The following is a 15,507-nucleotide window of genomic DNA, read 5'->3' as shown; positions in this document are numbered from 1 at the left end:
CAAATTATATTAAGCGGTACCGATACTGATGACGACCACAAGATGATTTCCAAAAAAAAAACGCAAACGCGCATGGGAAAGCATGCTTTTTGAATTGACTTGAGACGATGTCTTCGCCGGTAGCGGTTACGATCTGCTTGTAATGTAAATATTTTACATTTCATATAATTTTTGGGTAAAATTTGCGTTTCTGTCGTATACGTGACAGGAACGAAAATTTTACCGAAAATTATGTGAAATGTAAAATATTTACTTCTGTATATCCTATTATTCATATGATATTACAATTCTCATTGCACTAAGAGGTTTTACGTAGTTCACGTCAAGCGGTCGTGTCTTGTACACAACCCTAACGAGGGTGGTGACTCACACCAAAAAATTATTATTGTTACAGCAGAGCCGTAGTGTGGATTCTCGGCGCCCTTGGCGAAATCTTTTTTTGGCGCCCCTCTCTCACTAATGAAAAAAATTGCTATATTTTACATTCCAATAACATTTTGAGTTCCACCTAAAAGTATGATTGAAAGTAGTGGATTGAAATACTTCAAATGACAAACAGTATTCAGCGGAAAAGCACCAGAATTCAGCCCCATAGCTCCAGCCCCAAATTTTTGATATGATATTTTTTTTACTATTTGCAAAATATGGCAAAATGTGTTAGAAAATTGGCAGAGTCGATGGTATCACTGGGATCTCGTATGGATTCTTTAAAAGCGTCCAGAACAAACTGGAAGATCATCAAAATTGCTAAAAAAATTACTTGTGATTCCTTTCAGCTCATACTGTCCACAACGGACATTTCTTGCACACATTTGAAGGAGCTGACGTAGTCTAAATTTTAAAGTACACCGTTTGCTTTAATAATTTTTTCAATAATAAACTTTTGTATGCAAGAAGTACAGTTTGAAGTACATCACAGAGAAAGGGGGATTTGATAATCATGTGAAATTTGATACAAATTTTAGATGGTTGGGACAAGAAAATCCAACTTTGAAATGGATCGGTCGATGAGCGAAATAGCTATAGGCTTTTGGATCAAGAATTCATCCATATTTAGAATGGGGCTGTCAGTAGTGTACTTTGTACTTTGTTGGGTCAATAATCCAACTTTGAATGGGTCGGAATCACCATCGGAACCAGAAGGGCCACATGCTAAAATAAGGCCATGAATGCTTTCATAGCACATGCTGTTTGTATTACTGATAAATTTTGCTAATCTACGAGAGCCTCGAAAAATGATAATCCCATTGAACTTGTACCTATAAGTTTCTGATTTGCTAGAATCGGAAATGCCGCCAGGTCAAATGCGACTATTTTTAGGACTACATGAAGTTTTTCTGAATGAAACGAGTACTGAGTGGAGTCCCCTCGAAAACGCGAGTAGATTTAAATTTGGATTCCGTGAGGATTGTCCTTAATCTTTCTTTATTCCTTCAGCAGTTACATTCGTTATAGTTTCTGACGGGTTTTTATGAATTTCCACATGCGAAAATTATTAGTAAAGTTGAGTAAATCGTGGAAAGCTAAAATGAAGATTCGTATGGAAATTTCACATGGGCAGTTCATAACTCGCATTTTCGCCTATTATGCATGACAACGTCTGCCGGGTCGACTAGTTACATGATAAAGAGTACTTATCTTGATGTCAAAGTTCACTCATCGTATTTTTGTTTAATTTCTTGTTGACAATTATCACGTCAAATACCTCATAAATGCTCCTAACCTAAATAGGCCATTACCCTAACTCCTATCACGGTATAAGTCATTAGATCAAAAGGGCCCTGCGGAATTTTGTCAACTGAACGGTGACAGTAAGTGTCTAAAAATGAATATAAACCTATTCTCTTTTTAATAGGGGAACTGTACCGGTTTTGGCCATGTTCCTAATTTGGCCAATTTTGCGAATAATTACAAAAATAAAGCAATTATCAAGGGTTTTATTAGTTCCAACAAGAGATATATCCCGCACGCTTCAACGCTGCTTTCAACTGATCGATTATTTTAAAAACCCAGATTAATCCACCTAACAGTGATGGTGCCTTTCTCGACCTTCGTAAAATGTGTGTGCTTGAAAATAGATGAGCTAGTAGCTAGGAGTAAAAAAACAAATTTCTTTGTCCGTTCTATGAAAATCAGATTATTTATGGCAAAGATATTGTAGATCCAGTTGAAAACCGAAAATCATATTTTGTCCCATTCCCGGATGTCGCGACTGCATCGCGAGTGGTGCCCGACTATGGCACAGTTGCGCACTACTCGCGATGCAGTTGCAACATCCGGAAATGCGAGAAAATGCGATTGTCGCGAGACCTCAGTTCGGTTTTCAGCTTGATCTACAATATGCTAATAAGAATTTCGACATTTTGTTTCCTTTTCCAATCTTTTTGACGTATATACCTGTTTTATTTTACCCAGTCATATATTTTAAGGATAGCACTTTTGGATGTAAATTGAACTGAAGCTCCGACTACACAAAAAGGAAACGAAAATGTCATTCCCATCAAGCGAGCGGAGGGCAATATTTGGTATGATATAAATCTCATGACCGTCTTTCTGCCAAACTCCCGTATGAAGAGGGTGGGAAGTGTATCAGTGTGGAAGCATCCGATAGTTCGTTTTCGGAAAGAAATTATAGCCTTTCGGTACAACTTTGTTGCACAAGAGAGGCAAAAAGTATTTTGGCCATAATTTCTAAGGTAATAGTCCAATCTGGCCAACTTTCAATAAAAAATAATAGAACAGAATTCCGCGTCTAATGCAATTTGTTGTGAGTAAATCGGTTGAGGGTAAGTCCATTAAAAGTCAGCTAGACTTTTTTACTCGCTTTTTTATAACACATAGTATATTTTGGCCATAATTTCTGTGCCCATGGTCCAAATTTTCAATAGAAAACAATACGACAGGATTCCGCGTCGAATGAAACTTGTTGGAATTATAGATAGTGGAATACATAGATGAGTGAAGATAAATCCTCTGTCTCCAAACGAACTGTCAAACGTGTTTCCAAACGAGCATGACGTCACGATTTCAATGGAAACGTTAAGGGCTGTGGCGTCATATGCGCGTGTGCACGGGCAAAAAAATCGACTCAGCCATGCTTTCGCTCATCTATATATTCTACTATCTATAGTTGGAATTAAATCGGTTGAGGGTGAGTTCCAAAAAGTGAGCTAAACTTTTCGCACTTTTGGTGCGCACACACACACAGAGACATCATAGCAATTCGTCGAGCTTATACGTATATAACACTATGGGTCTCCAGGCCTTCTGTAAAAGTTTGGTTTTGGAGCAAACATACAGCCTTTTCGTATAAAAAGGCAAAAATGGTGTTTCAGCCATAACTTCCGATCCCATAGTCCGATCTAGCCAATTTTCAATAGAAAACAATGGGACAAGGTTCTGCGTCGAATGCAATCTGTTGCGAGCGACCTGAGAAGCACACATATTGCACATCAATCACAATAACTTATATATGACCGGATTCAGTCACAATATGGTTACTGCAACCAGATTTGTTGAACTTGTGTTTCTTGGGGAATAGTTGAAGTCTAACCCAAGTAGCACACGCAACATCTTCCTAAAATCACCTTGTTTCTATTCAGTTTCATTAAAGGCATTGGGAAAACATCAAAGCACGAAAAAGTTGCATCAAGATGTCAAAAACGTTCGAATTGTGATCAATGTTTCATTAAAATTGCAATATGCAGTATGTGTTTGACATTTGGAAACAAACAAACAAAGAATACTGCACCTTATGTTGCAAACACGAAACAAAATCATCAAGTTGCATATTTTTTGCCATGTAACTCCAATGCGTCTTTCAAAATTTAATTGTTTGTTCAAATTAAGTTGCAGACAAGTTGAATGTGTCTTCATGTTTAATTTAGCATCGTTCAACGTTTTGACAACTCACATTCTTTTCCTGTGATGGTGCAATCAAGTAACACGAAACTCGAGTACAAAACTTCATAATCGTATGGTTTTTATTGTGAATCAACATGCAGTCCCTTCGAAGTGTTGAATGGTGCTGTGGTAGAGTGAAGGACTATCAATCACAAGATCCATAAATCAAATCCAGTTTTATATTTTTATTTTATTTTTTTTTCCGCTGTAGTATTTTGCAACATTATTGAAATTTTACTGCAATCGAAGGATGTTTCCGTAGGCTCCACCTCTTGCGCTTTTTAGATTGCAAGAGAGTTATATTTGATGGTACATACGCAAAGATTGTTTCTTTCCAAATAGTTGCAACACAGTGAAATGTTCAGTAGTGAAACAAATTGTGCTGCTTGGGAAGTGCTAAAAAAGTGAGCTAGACTTTTTCGAACTCTTTTTCACAATAAATAGTAATTTGACCATAACATCTAAGCCCATAGTCCGATCTGGCCAATTTTCAATAAGAAAATATGATACATTCTGCGTCGAATGCAATTTGTTCGCAAATCGGTTGAGGAAAAGTGCCTGAAAAATGAGTGAGTTTTTTAGCGATTTTTCCATAAAAAGGCAAAAATGATATAATTTTCGATCCCATAGTCTGATATGGCCAATTTTCAATAGGAAACAACAGGACAGGATTCTACGTCGAATGCAACTTGTTGTGAGCAAATCGGTTAAGGATATGTGCCCGAAAAATGAGTGACATTTTTTACGCGATTTTTTAAATGAATTTGTGTTTTGGCCATAACTTTCGATCCCATAGTTCGATCTGGCCAATTTCAAATAGAAAACAATGGGACAGGATTCTGCTTCGAATGCAACTTGTTGCTAGCAAATCGGTTAAGAATAAGTGCCCGAAAATGAGTGACATTTTTTACGCGATTTTTTCGTATGAATTTGTATTTTGGCCATAACTTTCGATCCCATAGTTCGATCTGGCCAATTTCAAATAGGAAATAATGGGACAGGATTCTGCGTCGAATGCAACTTGTTGCGAGCAAATCGGTTGAGGGTAAGTGCCCGAAAAATGAGTGACATTTTGTCCGCGATTTTTTTTGTATGAATTTGTATTTTGGCCATAACTTTTGATCCCATAGTCCGATCTGGCCAATTTCAAATAGGAAACAATGAGACAAGATTCTGCGTCGAATGCAATTTGTTGCGAGCAAATCGGTTGAGGATAAGTGCCCGAAAATGAGTGACATTTTATACGCGATTTTTGTATGAATTTGTATTTTGGCCATAACTTCTGATCCCATAGTTTGATCTGGCCAATTTCAAATAGGAAACAATGGGACAGGATTTTGCGTCGAATGCAACTTGTTGCGAGCAAATCGGTTGAGGATAAGTGCCCGAAAAATGAGTGACATTTTTTACGCGATTTTTTCGTATGAATTTGTATTTTGGCCATAACTTTCGATCCCATTGTCCGATCTGGCCAATTTCAAATAGGACAATGGGACAGGATTCTGCGTCGAATGCAACTTGTTGCGAGTAAATCGGTTGAGGGTAAGGGCCCGAAAAATAAGTGACATTTTTTGAGTAGTTTTGCGCACACACACACACACACATACACACACACATACACACACACACACACACACACACACACAGACATCACCTCAATTCGTCGAACTGAGTCGATTGGTATATAACACTATGGGTCTCCGGGCCTTCTATAAAAAGTTTGTTTTGAGCGATCATATAGCCTTTACCGTATACTTAGTATACGAGAAAGGCAAAAATAAAGTATTTTTAGGGTTGGCCAAATTAGACACTAAGTTGGCCAAAACCGGTGCACTTCCCCTATGAGATTTTTGGACGACAAAAAAAATAGCGACAAAGCTAAGACCAAACCATTCGATAAGTTTATTTGAGGTAAAAGAACTTTTCTTTGTTTGCTCTAGATTACTCCAAATATCTTCACCAGGTTTGTAGCTAATAAAATTCCATACAATAATTCTTGATTTCGGCGCCCCCTAAGAGCTTGCGCCCTTGGCGGGGCCAACCTGGCCAATCACACGCTACGGCACTGGTTACAGGTGACGTGATTGAAACAACTGACACAATAATGCAAGACGTAATATGAATTGAGATGTATTTTTCAGTCAAATTGGATGCACACGAAAGTTTCAGTCCGATTGCCATAGTTTCAATGAGAAACAAACTGAAATTTACATCCATCGAACCCAAAGCACAGCAACCGGTGCGATGAGCGTATGAAATGACAACTCACGCACCCAACACCCAAGCAACCGACGGGTTGATGCAATGAACAGAGCATAAGCGGAAGAATGTAGAATTTGTTTCACTTTGATCTCTGCTCCCTCATGAAGCGGTGATGGCTATAGGTGGTAACGTGAGTGGCGCTCACGCAACGAACCAATGTTCGATTCCCGTCTGGTACTTTATCATTTTTGTTTCAATAATACAGCCGTGTAAATTTAAAAGTGAAAGAAGTTTCACATTTATTATGAGAGAGTTTCGCATGAATAATGATGCTCGTGGGTGTCGGTTTCGAAGCATCTAAAATTACATGGCTTTTTCGAAGTAAATGAGGGTCCCAGTGTCCCCCCATTTTGTGTTAGCAATTAAAAATCTGAATGTCCTAGAAGTGAGAAGGAATGTTGACATTTTAATTAGTACATGTTATTTTGTATAAGCATGGCTTCGTGCTGTAAGAAAATCATAGCATTTACTCGTTGTTATGAGAAGTTATTCAAATTTTGCCTATCCTGTGAAATTAGTCGGTTGTCAACCCAAAACATCCAAACAAGTGAGGGGGTCAAACGCAAATGGCCCGTTTACACATTCGCTAATTCTAGCGGACAATGCACTACTAGCGCAGTAGTACTACAACAGTACTAGCGCGAGATTAGCATAATGTAAACAAGAATTGTCTTGGCTAATAAGCGTTTACATTATCCCAATTTCGCGCTACCATTGTCTGATAGAGCATACAAATTGTATGAATATTAAAAAAATACTAATTTTTTTGCCTTTCTCGTATACTAAGTATACGGTAAAGGCTATATGATCGCTCCAAAAACAAACTTTTTATAGAAGGCCCGGAGACCCATAGTGTTATATACCAATCGACTCAGTTCGACGAATTGAGGTGATGTCTGTGTGTGTGTGTGTGTGTGTGTGTGTGTGTGTGTGTGTGTGTGTGTGTGTGTGTGTGTGTGCGCAAAACTACTCAACAAAATGTCACTCATTTTTCGGGCACTTATCCTCAACCGATTTGCTCGCAACAAGTTGCATTCGACGCAGAATCCTGTCCCATTGTTTCCTATTTGAAATTGGCCAGATCGGACTATGGGATCGAGAGTTATGGCCAAAATACAAATTCATACGAAAAAATCGCGTAAAAATGTCACTCATTTTTCGGACACTTATCCTCAACCGATTTGCTCGCAACAAGTTGCATTCGACGCAGAATTTTGTCCCATTATTTCCTATTTGAAATTGGCCAAATCGAACTATGGGATCGAAAGTTATATGGCCAAAATACAAAATCCTACGAAAAATCGTGTAAAAATGTCACTCATTTTTCGGGCACTTAACCTCAACCGATTTGCTCGCAACAAGTTGCATTAGACGCAAAATCCTGTCCCACTGTCTCCTTTTTTAAATTGGCCAGATGGAACTATGGGATCAAAAGTTATGGCCAAAATACAAAATCCTACGAAAAAATCGCGTAAAATGTCACTCATTTTCGGGCACTTATCCTCAACCGATTTGCTCAAAACATGTTGCATTCGACGTAGAATCCTGTCCCGTTGTTTCCTATTGAAAATTGGCCATATCGGACTATGGGATCGAGAGTTATGGCCAAAATACAAATTCATACGAAAATATTGCGTAAGAAATGTCACTCATTTTTCAGGCACTTATTCTCAACCGATTTGCTCGCAACAAATTGCATTCGACGCAGAATCCTTTCCTATTGAAAATTGGACAGGTCGGACTATGGGATCGGAAGTTATGACCAAAATACCTTTTTTCATAAAAATCACAAAAAAATGTCACCTATTTTTCGGACACCTAACCTTAATCGATTCACACGCAACAAGTTGCATTCGACGCAGAATCCTGTCCCATTGTTTCCTATTGAAAATTGGCTAGATCGGACTATGGGATCGGAAGTTATGGCCGAAACACCATTTTAGCCTTTTTTATACGAAAAGGCTGTATGTTCGCTCAAAACCAAACTTTTACAGAAGGCCTGGAGACCCATAGTGTTATATACCAATCGATTCAGCTCGACGAACTGAGATGATGTCTCTGTCTCTCCCACTTCATACGGGAGTTTGGCAGAAAGACGGTCATGAGATTTATATCATAACAAATATTGCCCTCCGCTCGCGTGATGGGAATGACATTTTCGTTTTCTTTTTGTGTAGTCGGAGCTTCAGTTCAACTAACATCCACAAGTGATATCCTTAAAATATATGACTGGGTGAAATAAAACAGGGTTATGTACGTCAAAAAGATTGGAAAAGGAACCAAAAATGTCGAAATTCTTATTAGCATATTGTAGATCAAGCTGAAAACCGAACCGAGGTCCCGCGAAATCGCATTTCTCGCATTTCCGGATGTTGCAACTGCAACGCGAGTAGTGCGCAACTGTGCCATAGTCGGGCACCACTCGCGATGCAGTTGCGACATCCGGAAATGGGACAAAATATGATTTTCGGTTTTCAACTGGATCTACAATATCTTTGCCATAAATAATCTGATTTTCATAGAACGGACAAAGAAATTTGTCTTTTTACTCCTAGCCACTAGCTCATCTTTTTCAAGCACACACATTTTACGAAGGTCGAGAAAGGCACCATCACCGCTAGGTGGATTAATCTGGGTTTTTTCTGTGAATTTTCATAATTTTTTATAAACATCGTACAAACTATATCAAGATATTGTCGCAAACTAAAGCATTTTTTGCTGTAGTCAACTCAATTTTGAGAAAATGTCTCTACAACCCTCTGCTTCTAACCCCCTCAAGCCACTATATAGTTACCATTTGTGTAGAGGATTTATGTATATTAAAAATATGCTAGAGCTCCTAGAGAATCAAGTCTCCCCATGTTCCTGCTGTTTTATTTTTAAGCTCTCTATAACACGATCACAGAAACAAGAACATAATTAGATATACCGTATAGTGATAGTTGTAGCTGCAACATGAAGATAATGCATTGTGCTTTGATTGGAATGTTCAACAATATTTAAACGTGCTGAATCTGCTATATTTACTGAATAATTCACTACAAACGAATTTGTTTGCGTTTTCATTTCCAACACTGTTTTCCACAAAGGTGTAGTCAAATTTGGACATTTTATTTCTCTACAATTACTTCAACAACGCTGTCTCAAGTTTGAACATGTACAAATACTTATATTCTCCATCTTTTTGTAAACCGATTCCACATGTGACACATTAGTCTCTTACTGCTTAGGAAAATCAGTAATCTTGACTCATGGTGGACGTGACGAATCGACCGAGAAACACAATTCAACCATATTGACAAACATCTCACTCATGCTGTATGTGTTTTGCCGGAGAACAAAAGCAGCAGAAAATATCGGTCAAATTTGTATAGAAAAGCCTTCAAATTTAGACTTGAACAACTGATCTTTAATTAGAGAAAAATCAATTACAGAGATAGAAAAATTAAGAATTTTGTTGTTACTTTTTGGCTGCACTTATACTAGCTTTCCGGGATTTCCTAGTTTTGAATAGAATGAGCATGTGAATCCCGGCATAGAAACATTTGAATAGTACTGCGCTGTGTGAATTTGTTTTTGTTGAATAAATCGAGACAAATAGTTTGACAATTATAAATGATAGTAATAAATGATCTTTATTTCTAACCGATTAATTGTTCAAACAATGTTGTGGCACTATAAAACACGAACGCGGTGTAATTGCAACCACAGTTTGTAGCACGCTCGTTATACACCTAGTTCTTCTATTCATGTTTTCCGTCTTTCGGAAAAAGTGTGAAACCCTTCAAGTATATTTTCCGAGTAAGTCCAATCCATACGAATATATCACCTTGTAGGGACATAAGGCACAACGTTACATCATTTCATTTCGTTCTATGTAAAATATTATTTCTTTTCACGGTTCATGCACCAATAAAAACCGTAAATAATTTCCTGCAAACTTGACGGTAGTCTTGCAACGGTTGACTATTACTAACGGTAGTTGACGCAATGGAAACAAAATAAGACATTCTACCCTTAATCCTCAACACACATTTTTTGAACTCAAGTACTGGTACATTGCCGTCTGCTGCTCAGTCTGCCTTAGCAAATAGATTGACCAACAGGTACTACCCACTATTAAACAAGGTCATTTTGCGGAAATCCTCAATCTAAGCTAATTAGTCTTTTTCGGAAATAAAACGTTTTTAACTAGTACAAAATCACTAATCAACTTCAACAGTGTCCACTGCTCAGGTGTACTTCTGATCTGAAGTGCTAAGATTTGTTGCATGAAGGATTAAAACAAATCTCCGTTCTTATCATCCACAACTCGCTCTGATTAACGACAGTCTATTAGTCATCCCCACTCCCGGTGCCGACACGTGTCCGAGTATATCCAGAGCTACAATCATCAACCAGCGAGCGAGATGGATTTCGATGAGTATCGCAAACGAGGTAAGTGAAAAGGGGTAATCATTAATCATACGCGTCGTTTGTGACGAAAGTATTTTTTTCGTCTTATGACGTCACATTGAGAATATCCCTGGACAACTGATTTATCGCAGAATTTTACTGAAAGAGAAAAACCCAGATTAATCCACCTAGCGGTGATGGTGCCTTTCTCGACCTTCGTAAAATGTGTGTGCTTGAAAATAGATGAGCTAGTAGCTAGGAGTAAAAAAGACAAATTTCTTTGTCCGTTGCGCACTACTCGCGATGCAGTTGCAACATCCGGAAATGCGAGAAAATGCGATTGTCGCGAAACCTCGGTTCGGTTTTCAGCTTGATCTACAATATGCTAATAAGAATTTCGACATTTTTGTTTCCTTTTCCAATCTTTTTGACGTACATACCCCTGTTTTATTTTACCCAGTCATATATTTTAAGGATATCACTTTTGGATGTAAATTGAACTGAAGCTCCGACTACACAAAAAGAAAACGAAAATGTCATTCCCATCAAGCGAGCGGAGGGCAATATTTGTTATGATATAAATCTCATGACCGTCTTTCTACCAAACTCCCGTATAAAGAGGAAGGGAAGTGTATCAGTGTGGAAGCATCCGATAGTTCGTTTTCGGAAAGAAATTATAGCCTTTCGGTACAACTTTGTTGCACAAGAAAGGCAAAAAGTATTTTGGCCATAATTTCAAAGGTAATAGTCCAATCTGGCCAACTTTCTAAATAGAACAGGATTCCGCATCTAATGCAATTTGTTGTGAAGTAAATCGGTTGAGGGTAAGTCCATTAAAAGTCAGCTAGACTTTTTACTCGCTTTTTATAACACATAGTATATTTTGGCCATAATTTCTGTGCCCATGGTCCAAATTTTCAATAGAAAACAATACGACAGGATTCCGCGTCGAATGAAACTTGTTGGAATTATAGATAGTGGAATATATAGATGAGTGAAGATAAATCCTCTGTCTCCAAACGAACTGTCAAACGTGTCTCCAAACGAGCATGACGTCACGATTTCAATGGAAACGTTAAGGGCTGTGACGTCATATGTGCGTGTGCACGGGCAGAAAAATCGACTCAGCCATGCTTTCGCTCATCTATATATTCTACTATCTATAGTTGGTATTAAATCGGTTGAGGATAAGTTCCAAAAAAGTGAGCTAAACTTTTCGCACTTTTGGTGCGCACACACACACACAGAGACATCATCGCAGTTCATCGAGCTTATACGTATATAACACTATGTGTCTCCAGGCCTTCTGTAAAAGTTTGGTTTTGGAGCGAACATACAGCCTTTTCGTAGAAAAAGGCAAAAATGGTGTTTCAGCCATAATTTCCGATCCCATAGTCCGATCTAGCCAATTTTCAATAGAAAACAATGGGACAAGATTCTGCGTCGAATGCAATCTGTTGCGAGCGTCAGTAGATGAAGTCTAAGTGCTAAAAAAGTGAGCTAGACTTTATCGAACTCTTTTTCACAATAAATAGTAATTTGACCATAACATCTAAGCCCATAGTCCGATCTGGCCAATTTTCAATAAGAAAATATGAGACATTCTGCGTCGAATGCAACTTGTTGTGAGCAAATCGGTTAAGGATATGTGCCCGAAAAATGAGTGACATTTTTACGCGATTTTTCGTATGAATTTGTATTTTGGCCATAACTTTCGATCCCATAGTCCGATCTGGCCAAATTCAAATAAGAAACAATGGGACAGGATTCTGCGTCGGATGCAACTTGATGCGAGCAAATCGATTGCGGATACGTGCCCGAAAATGAGTGACATTTTTACGCGATTTTTTCGTATGAATTTGTATTTTGGTCATAACTTTCGATCCCATAGTTCGATCTGGCCAATTTCAAATTGGTAACAATGGGACAATATTCTACGTCGAATGAAACTTGTTGCGAGTAAATCGGTTGAGGTTAAGTGCCCGAAAAATGAGTGACATTTTTACGCTATTTTTCGTATGAATTTGTATTTTGGCCATAACTTCTGATCCCATAGTCCGATCTGGCCAATTTCAAATAGGAAACAATGGGACAGGATTCTGCGTTGAATGCAACTTGTTGCGAGCAAATCAGTTAAGGATAAGTGCCCGAAAATGAGTGACATTTTTACGCGATTTTTCGTATGAATTTGTATTTTGGTCATAACTTTCGATCCCATAGTCCGATCTGGCCAATTTCAAATAAGAAACAATGCGACAGGGTTCTGCGTCGAATGCAACTTGTTGCGAAGCAAATTGGTTGAGGGTAAGTGCCCGAAAAATGAGTGACATTTTTACGCGATTTTTTCGTATGAATTTGTATTTTGGCCATAACTTCTGTTCTCATAGTCCGATCTGACCAAATTCAAATAGGAAACTACGGGACAGGATCCTGCGTCGAATGCAACTTGTTGCGAGCAAATCGGTTGAGGATAAGTGCCCGAAAAATGAGTGACATTTTTTACGCGATTTTTTCGTATGAATTTGTATTTTGGTCATAACTTTCGATCCCATAGTCCGATCTGGCCAATTTCAAATAGGAAACAATGGGACAGGGTTCTGCGTCGAATGCAACTTGTTGCGAGCAAATCGGTTGAGGGTAAGTGCCCGAAAAATGAGTGACATTTTTTACGCGATTTTTTCGTATGAATTTGTATTTTGGCCATAACTTCTGATCCCATAGTCCGATCTGGCCAATTTCAAATAGGAAATAATGGGACAGGATTCTGCGTCGAATGCAATTTATTGCGAGCAAATTGATTGAGGGTAAGTGCCCGAAAAATGAGTGACATTTTTACGCGATTTTTCGTATTAATTTGTAATTTGGCCATAACTTCTGATCCCATAGTCCGATCTGGCCAATTTCAAATAGGAAATAATGGGACAGGATTCTGCGTCGAATGCAACTTGTTGCGAGCAAATCGGTTGAGGATAAGTACCCGGAAGAGGAGGGACATTTTTTACGCGATTTTTTCGTATGTATTTGTATTTTGGCCATAACTTTCGATCCCATAGTCCGATCTGGCCAAATTCAAATAAGAAACAATGGGACAGGATTCTGCGTCGAATGCAACATGTTGCGAGCAAATCGGTTGAGGGTAAGTGCCCGAAAAATGAGAGACATTTTTTACGCGATTTTTCGTATGAATTTGTATTTTGGCCATAACTCTCGATCCCATAGTCCGATCTGGCCAATTTCAAATAGGAAACAATGGGACAGGATTCTGCGTCGAATGCAACTTGTTGCGAGCAAATCGGTTAAGGATAAGTGCCCGAAAAATGAGTGACATTTTTTACGCGATTTTTTCGTATGAATTTGTATTTTGGTCATAACTTTCGATCCCATAGTCCGATCTGGCCAATTTCAAATAGGAAACAATGGGACAGGGTTCTGCGTCGAATGCAACTTGTTGCGAGCAAATTGGTTGAGGGTAAGTGCCCGAAAAATGAGTGACATTTTTACGCGATTTTCCGTATGAATTTGTATTTTGGTCATAACTTTCGATCCCATAGTTCGATCTGGCCAATTTGAAATAGGAAACAATGGGACAGGATCCTGCGTCGAATGCAACTTGTTGCGAGCAAATCGGTTGAGGGTAAGTGCCCGAAAAATGAGTGACATTTTTTACGCGATTTTTTCGTATGAATTTGTATTTTGGCCATAACTCTCGATCCCATAGTCCGATCTGGCCAATTTCAAATAGGAAACAATGGGACAGGATTCTGCGTCGAATGCAACTTGTTGCGAGCAAATCGGTTAAGGATAAGTGCCCGAAAAATGAGTGAAATTTTTTACGCGATTTTTTCGTATGAATTTGTATTTTGGTCATAACTTTCGATCCCATAGTCCGATCTGGCCAATTTCAAATAGGAAACAATGGGACAGGGTTCTGCGTCGAATGCAACTTGTTGCGAGCAAATCGGTTGAGGGTAAGTGCCCGAAAATGAGTGAAATTTTTACGCGATTTTTTCGTATGAATTTGTATTTTGGTCATAACTTTCGATCCCATAGTCCGATCTGGCCAATTTCAAATAGGAAACAATGGGACAGGATTCTGCGTCGAATGCAACTTGTTGCGAGCAAATCGGTTAAGGATAAGTGCCCGAAAAATGAGTGACATTTTTTACGCGATTTTTTCGTATGAATTTGTATTTTGGTCATAACTTTCGATCCCATAGTCCGATCTGGCCAATTTCAAATAGGAAACAATGGGACAGGGTTCTGCGTCGAATGCAACTTGTTGCGAGCAAATCGGTTGAGGATAAGTGCCCGAAAAATGAGTGACATTTTTTACGCGATTTTTCCGTATGAATTTGTATTTTGGTCATAACTTTCGATCCCATAGTTCGATCTGGCCAATTTGAAATAGGAAACAATGGGACAGGATCCTGCGTCGAATGCAACTTGTTGCGAGCAAATCGGTTGAGGGTAAGTGGCCGAAAAATGAGTGACATTTTTTACGCGATTTTTTCGTATGAATTTGTATTTTGGCCATAACTTTCGATCCCATAGTCCGATCTGGCCAATTTCAAATAGGAAACAATGGGACAGGATCCTGCGTCGAATGCAACTTGTTGCGAGCAAATCGGTTGAGGGTAAGTGCCCGAAAAATGAGTGAAATTTTTACGCGATTTTTTCGTATGAATTTGTATTTTGGTCATAACTTTCGATCCCATAGTCCGATCTGGCCAATTTGAAATAGGAAACAATGGGACAGGATTCTGCGTCGAATGCAACTTGTTGCGAGCAAATCAGTTGAGGGTAAGTGCCCGAAAAATGAGTGAAATTTTTTACGCGATTTTTTCGTATGAATTTGTATTTTGGCCATAACTCTCGATCCCATAGTCCGATCTGGCCAATTTCAAATAGGAAACAATGGGACAGGATTCTGCGTCGAATGCAACTTGT

At 38.6% G+C, this 15,507-nt stretch overlaps 1 protein-coding gene across 7 annotated transcripts in view; it reads left to right on the top strand.

Annotated features, from left to right (window-relative positions):
- LOC134213036 (histidine decarboxylase) overlaps positions 1 to 15,507 on the top strand; it is an 87,842-nt gene that overhangs the window by 32,677 nt on the left and 39,658 nt on the right. For 3 of the 7 annotated variants that reach the window (XM_062691528.1, XM_062691533.1, XM_062691534.1), the window contains exon 1: positions 10,261 to 10,602. In XM_062691528.1, the coding sequence (XP_062547512.1) occupies positions 10,575 to 10,602 (28 nt within the window). In that variant the 5' untranslated portion in view covers positions 10,261 to 10,574. Of the gene's footprint in view, positions 1 to 9,871; positions 9,967 to 10,208; positions 10,603 to 15,507 lie in introns of those variants that run through there. The other 4 variants (XM_062691531.1, XM_062691529.1, XM_062691532.1 and 1 more) reach the window with 4 other exon arrangements.

Source organism: Armigeres subalbatus, chromosome 2 (genome assembly GCF_024139115.2).
Source record: "Armigeres subalbatus isolate Guangzhou_Male chromosome 2, GZ_Asu_2, whole genome shotgun sequence".
In the NCBI taxonomy this organism is placed as follows: Eukaryota; Metazoa; Arthropoda; class Insecta; order Diptera; family Culicidae; genus Armigeres; species Armigeres subalbatus.
Note: the sequence above shows the minus strand (reverse complement) of the source record. Positions and strands in the feature narration are given on the sequence as shown.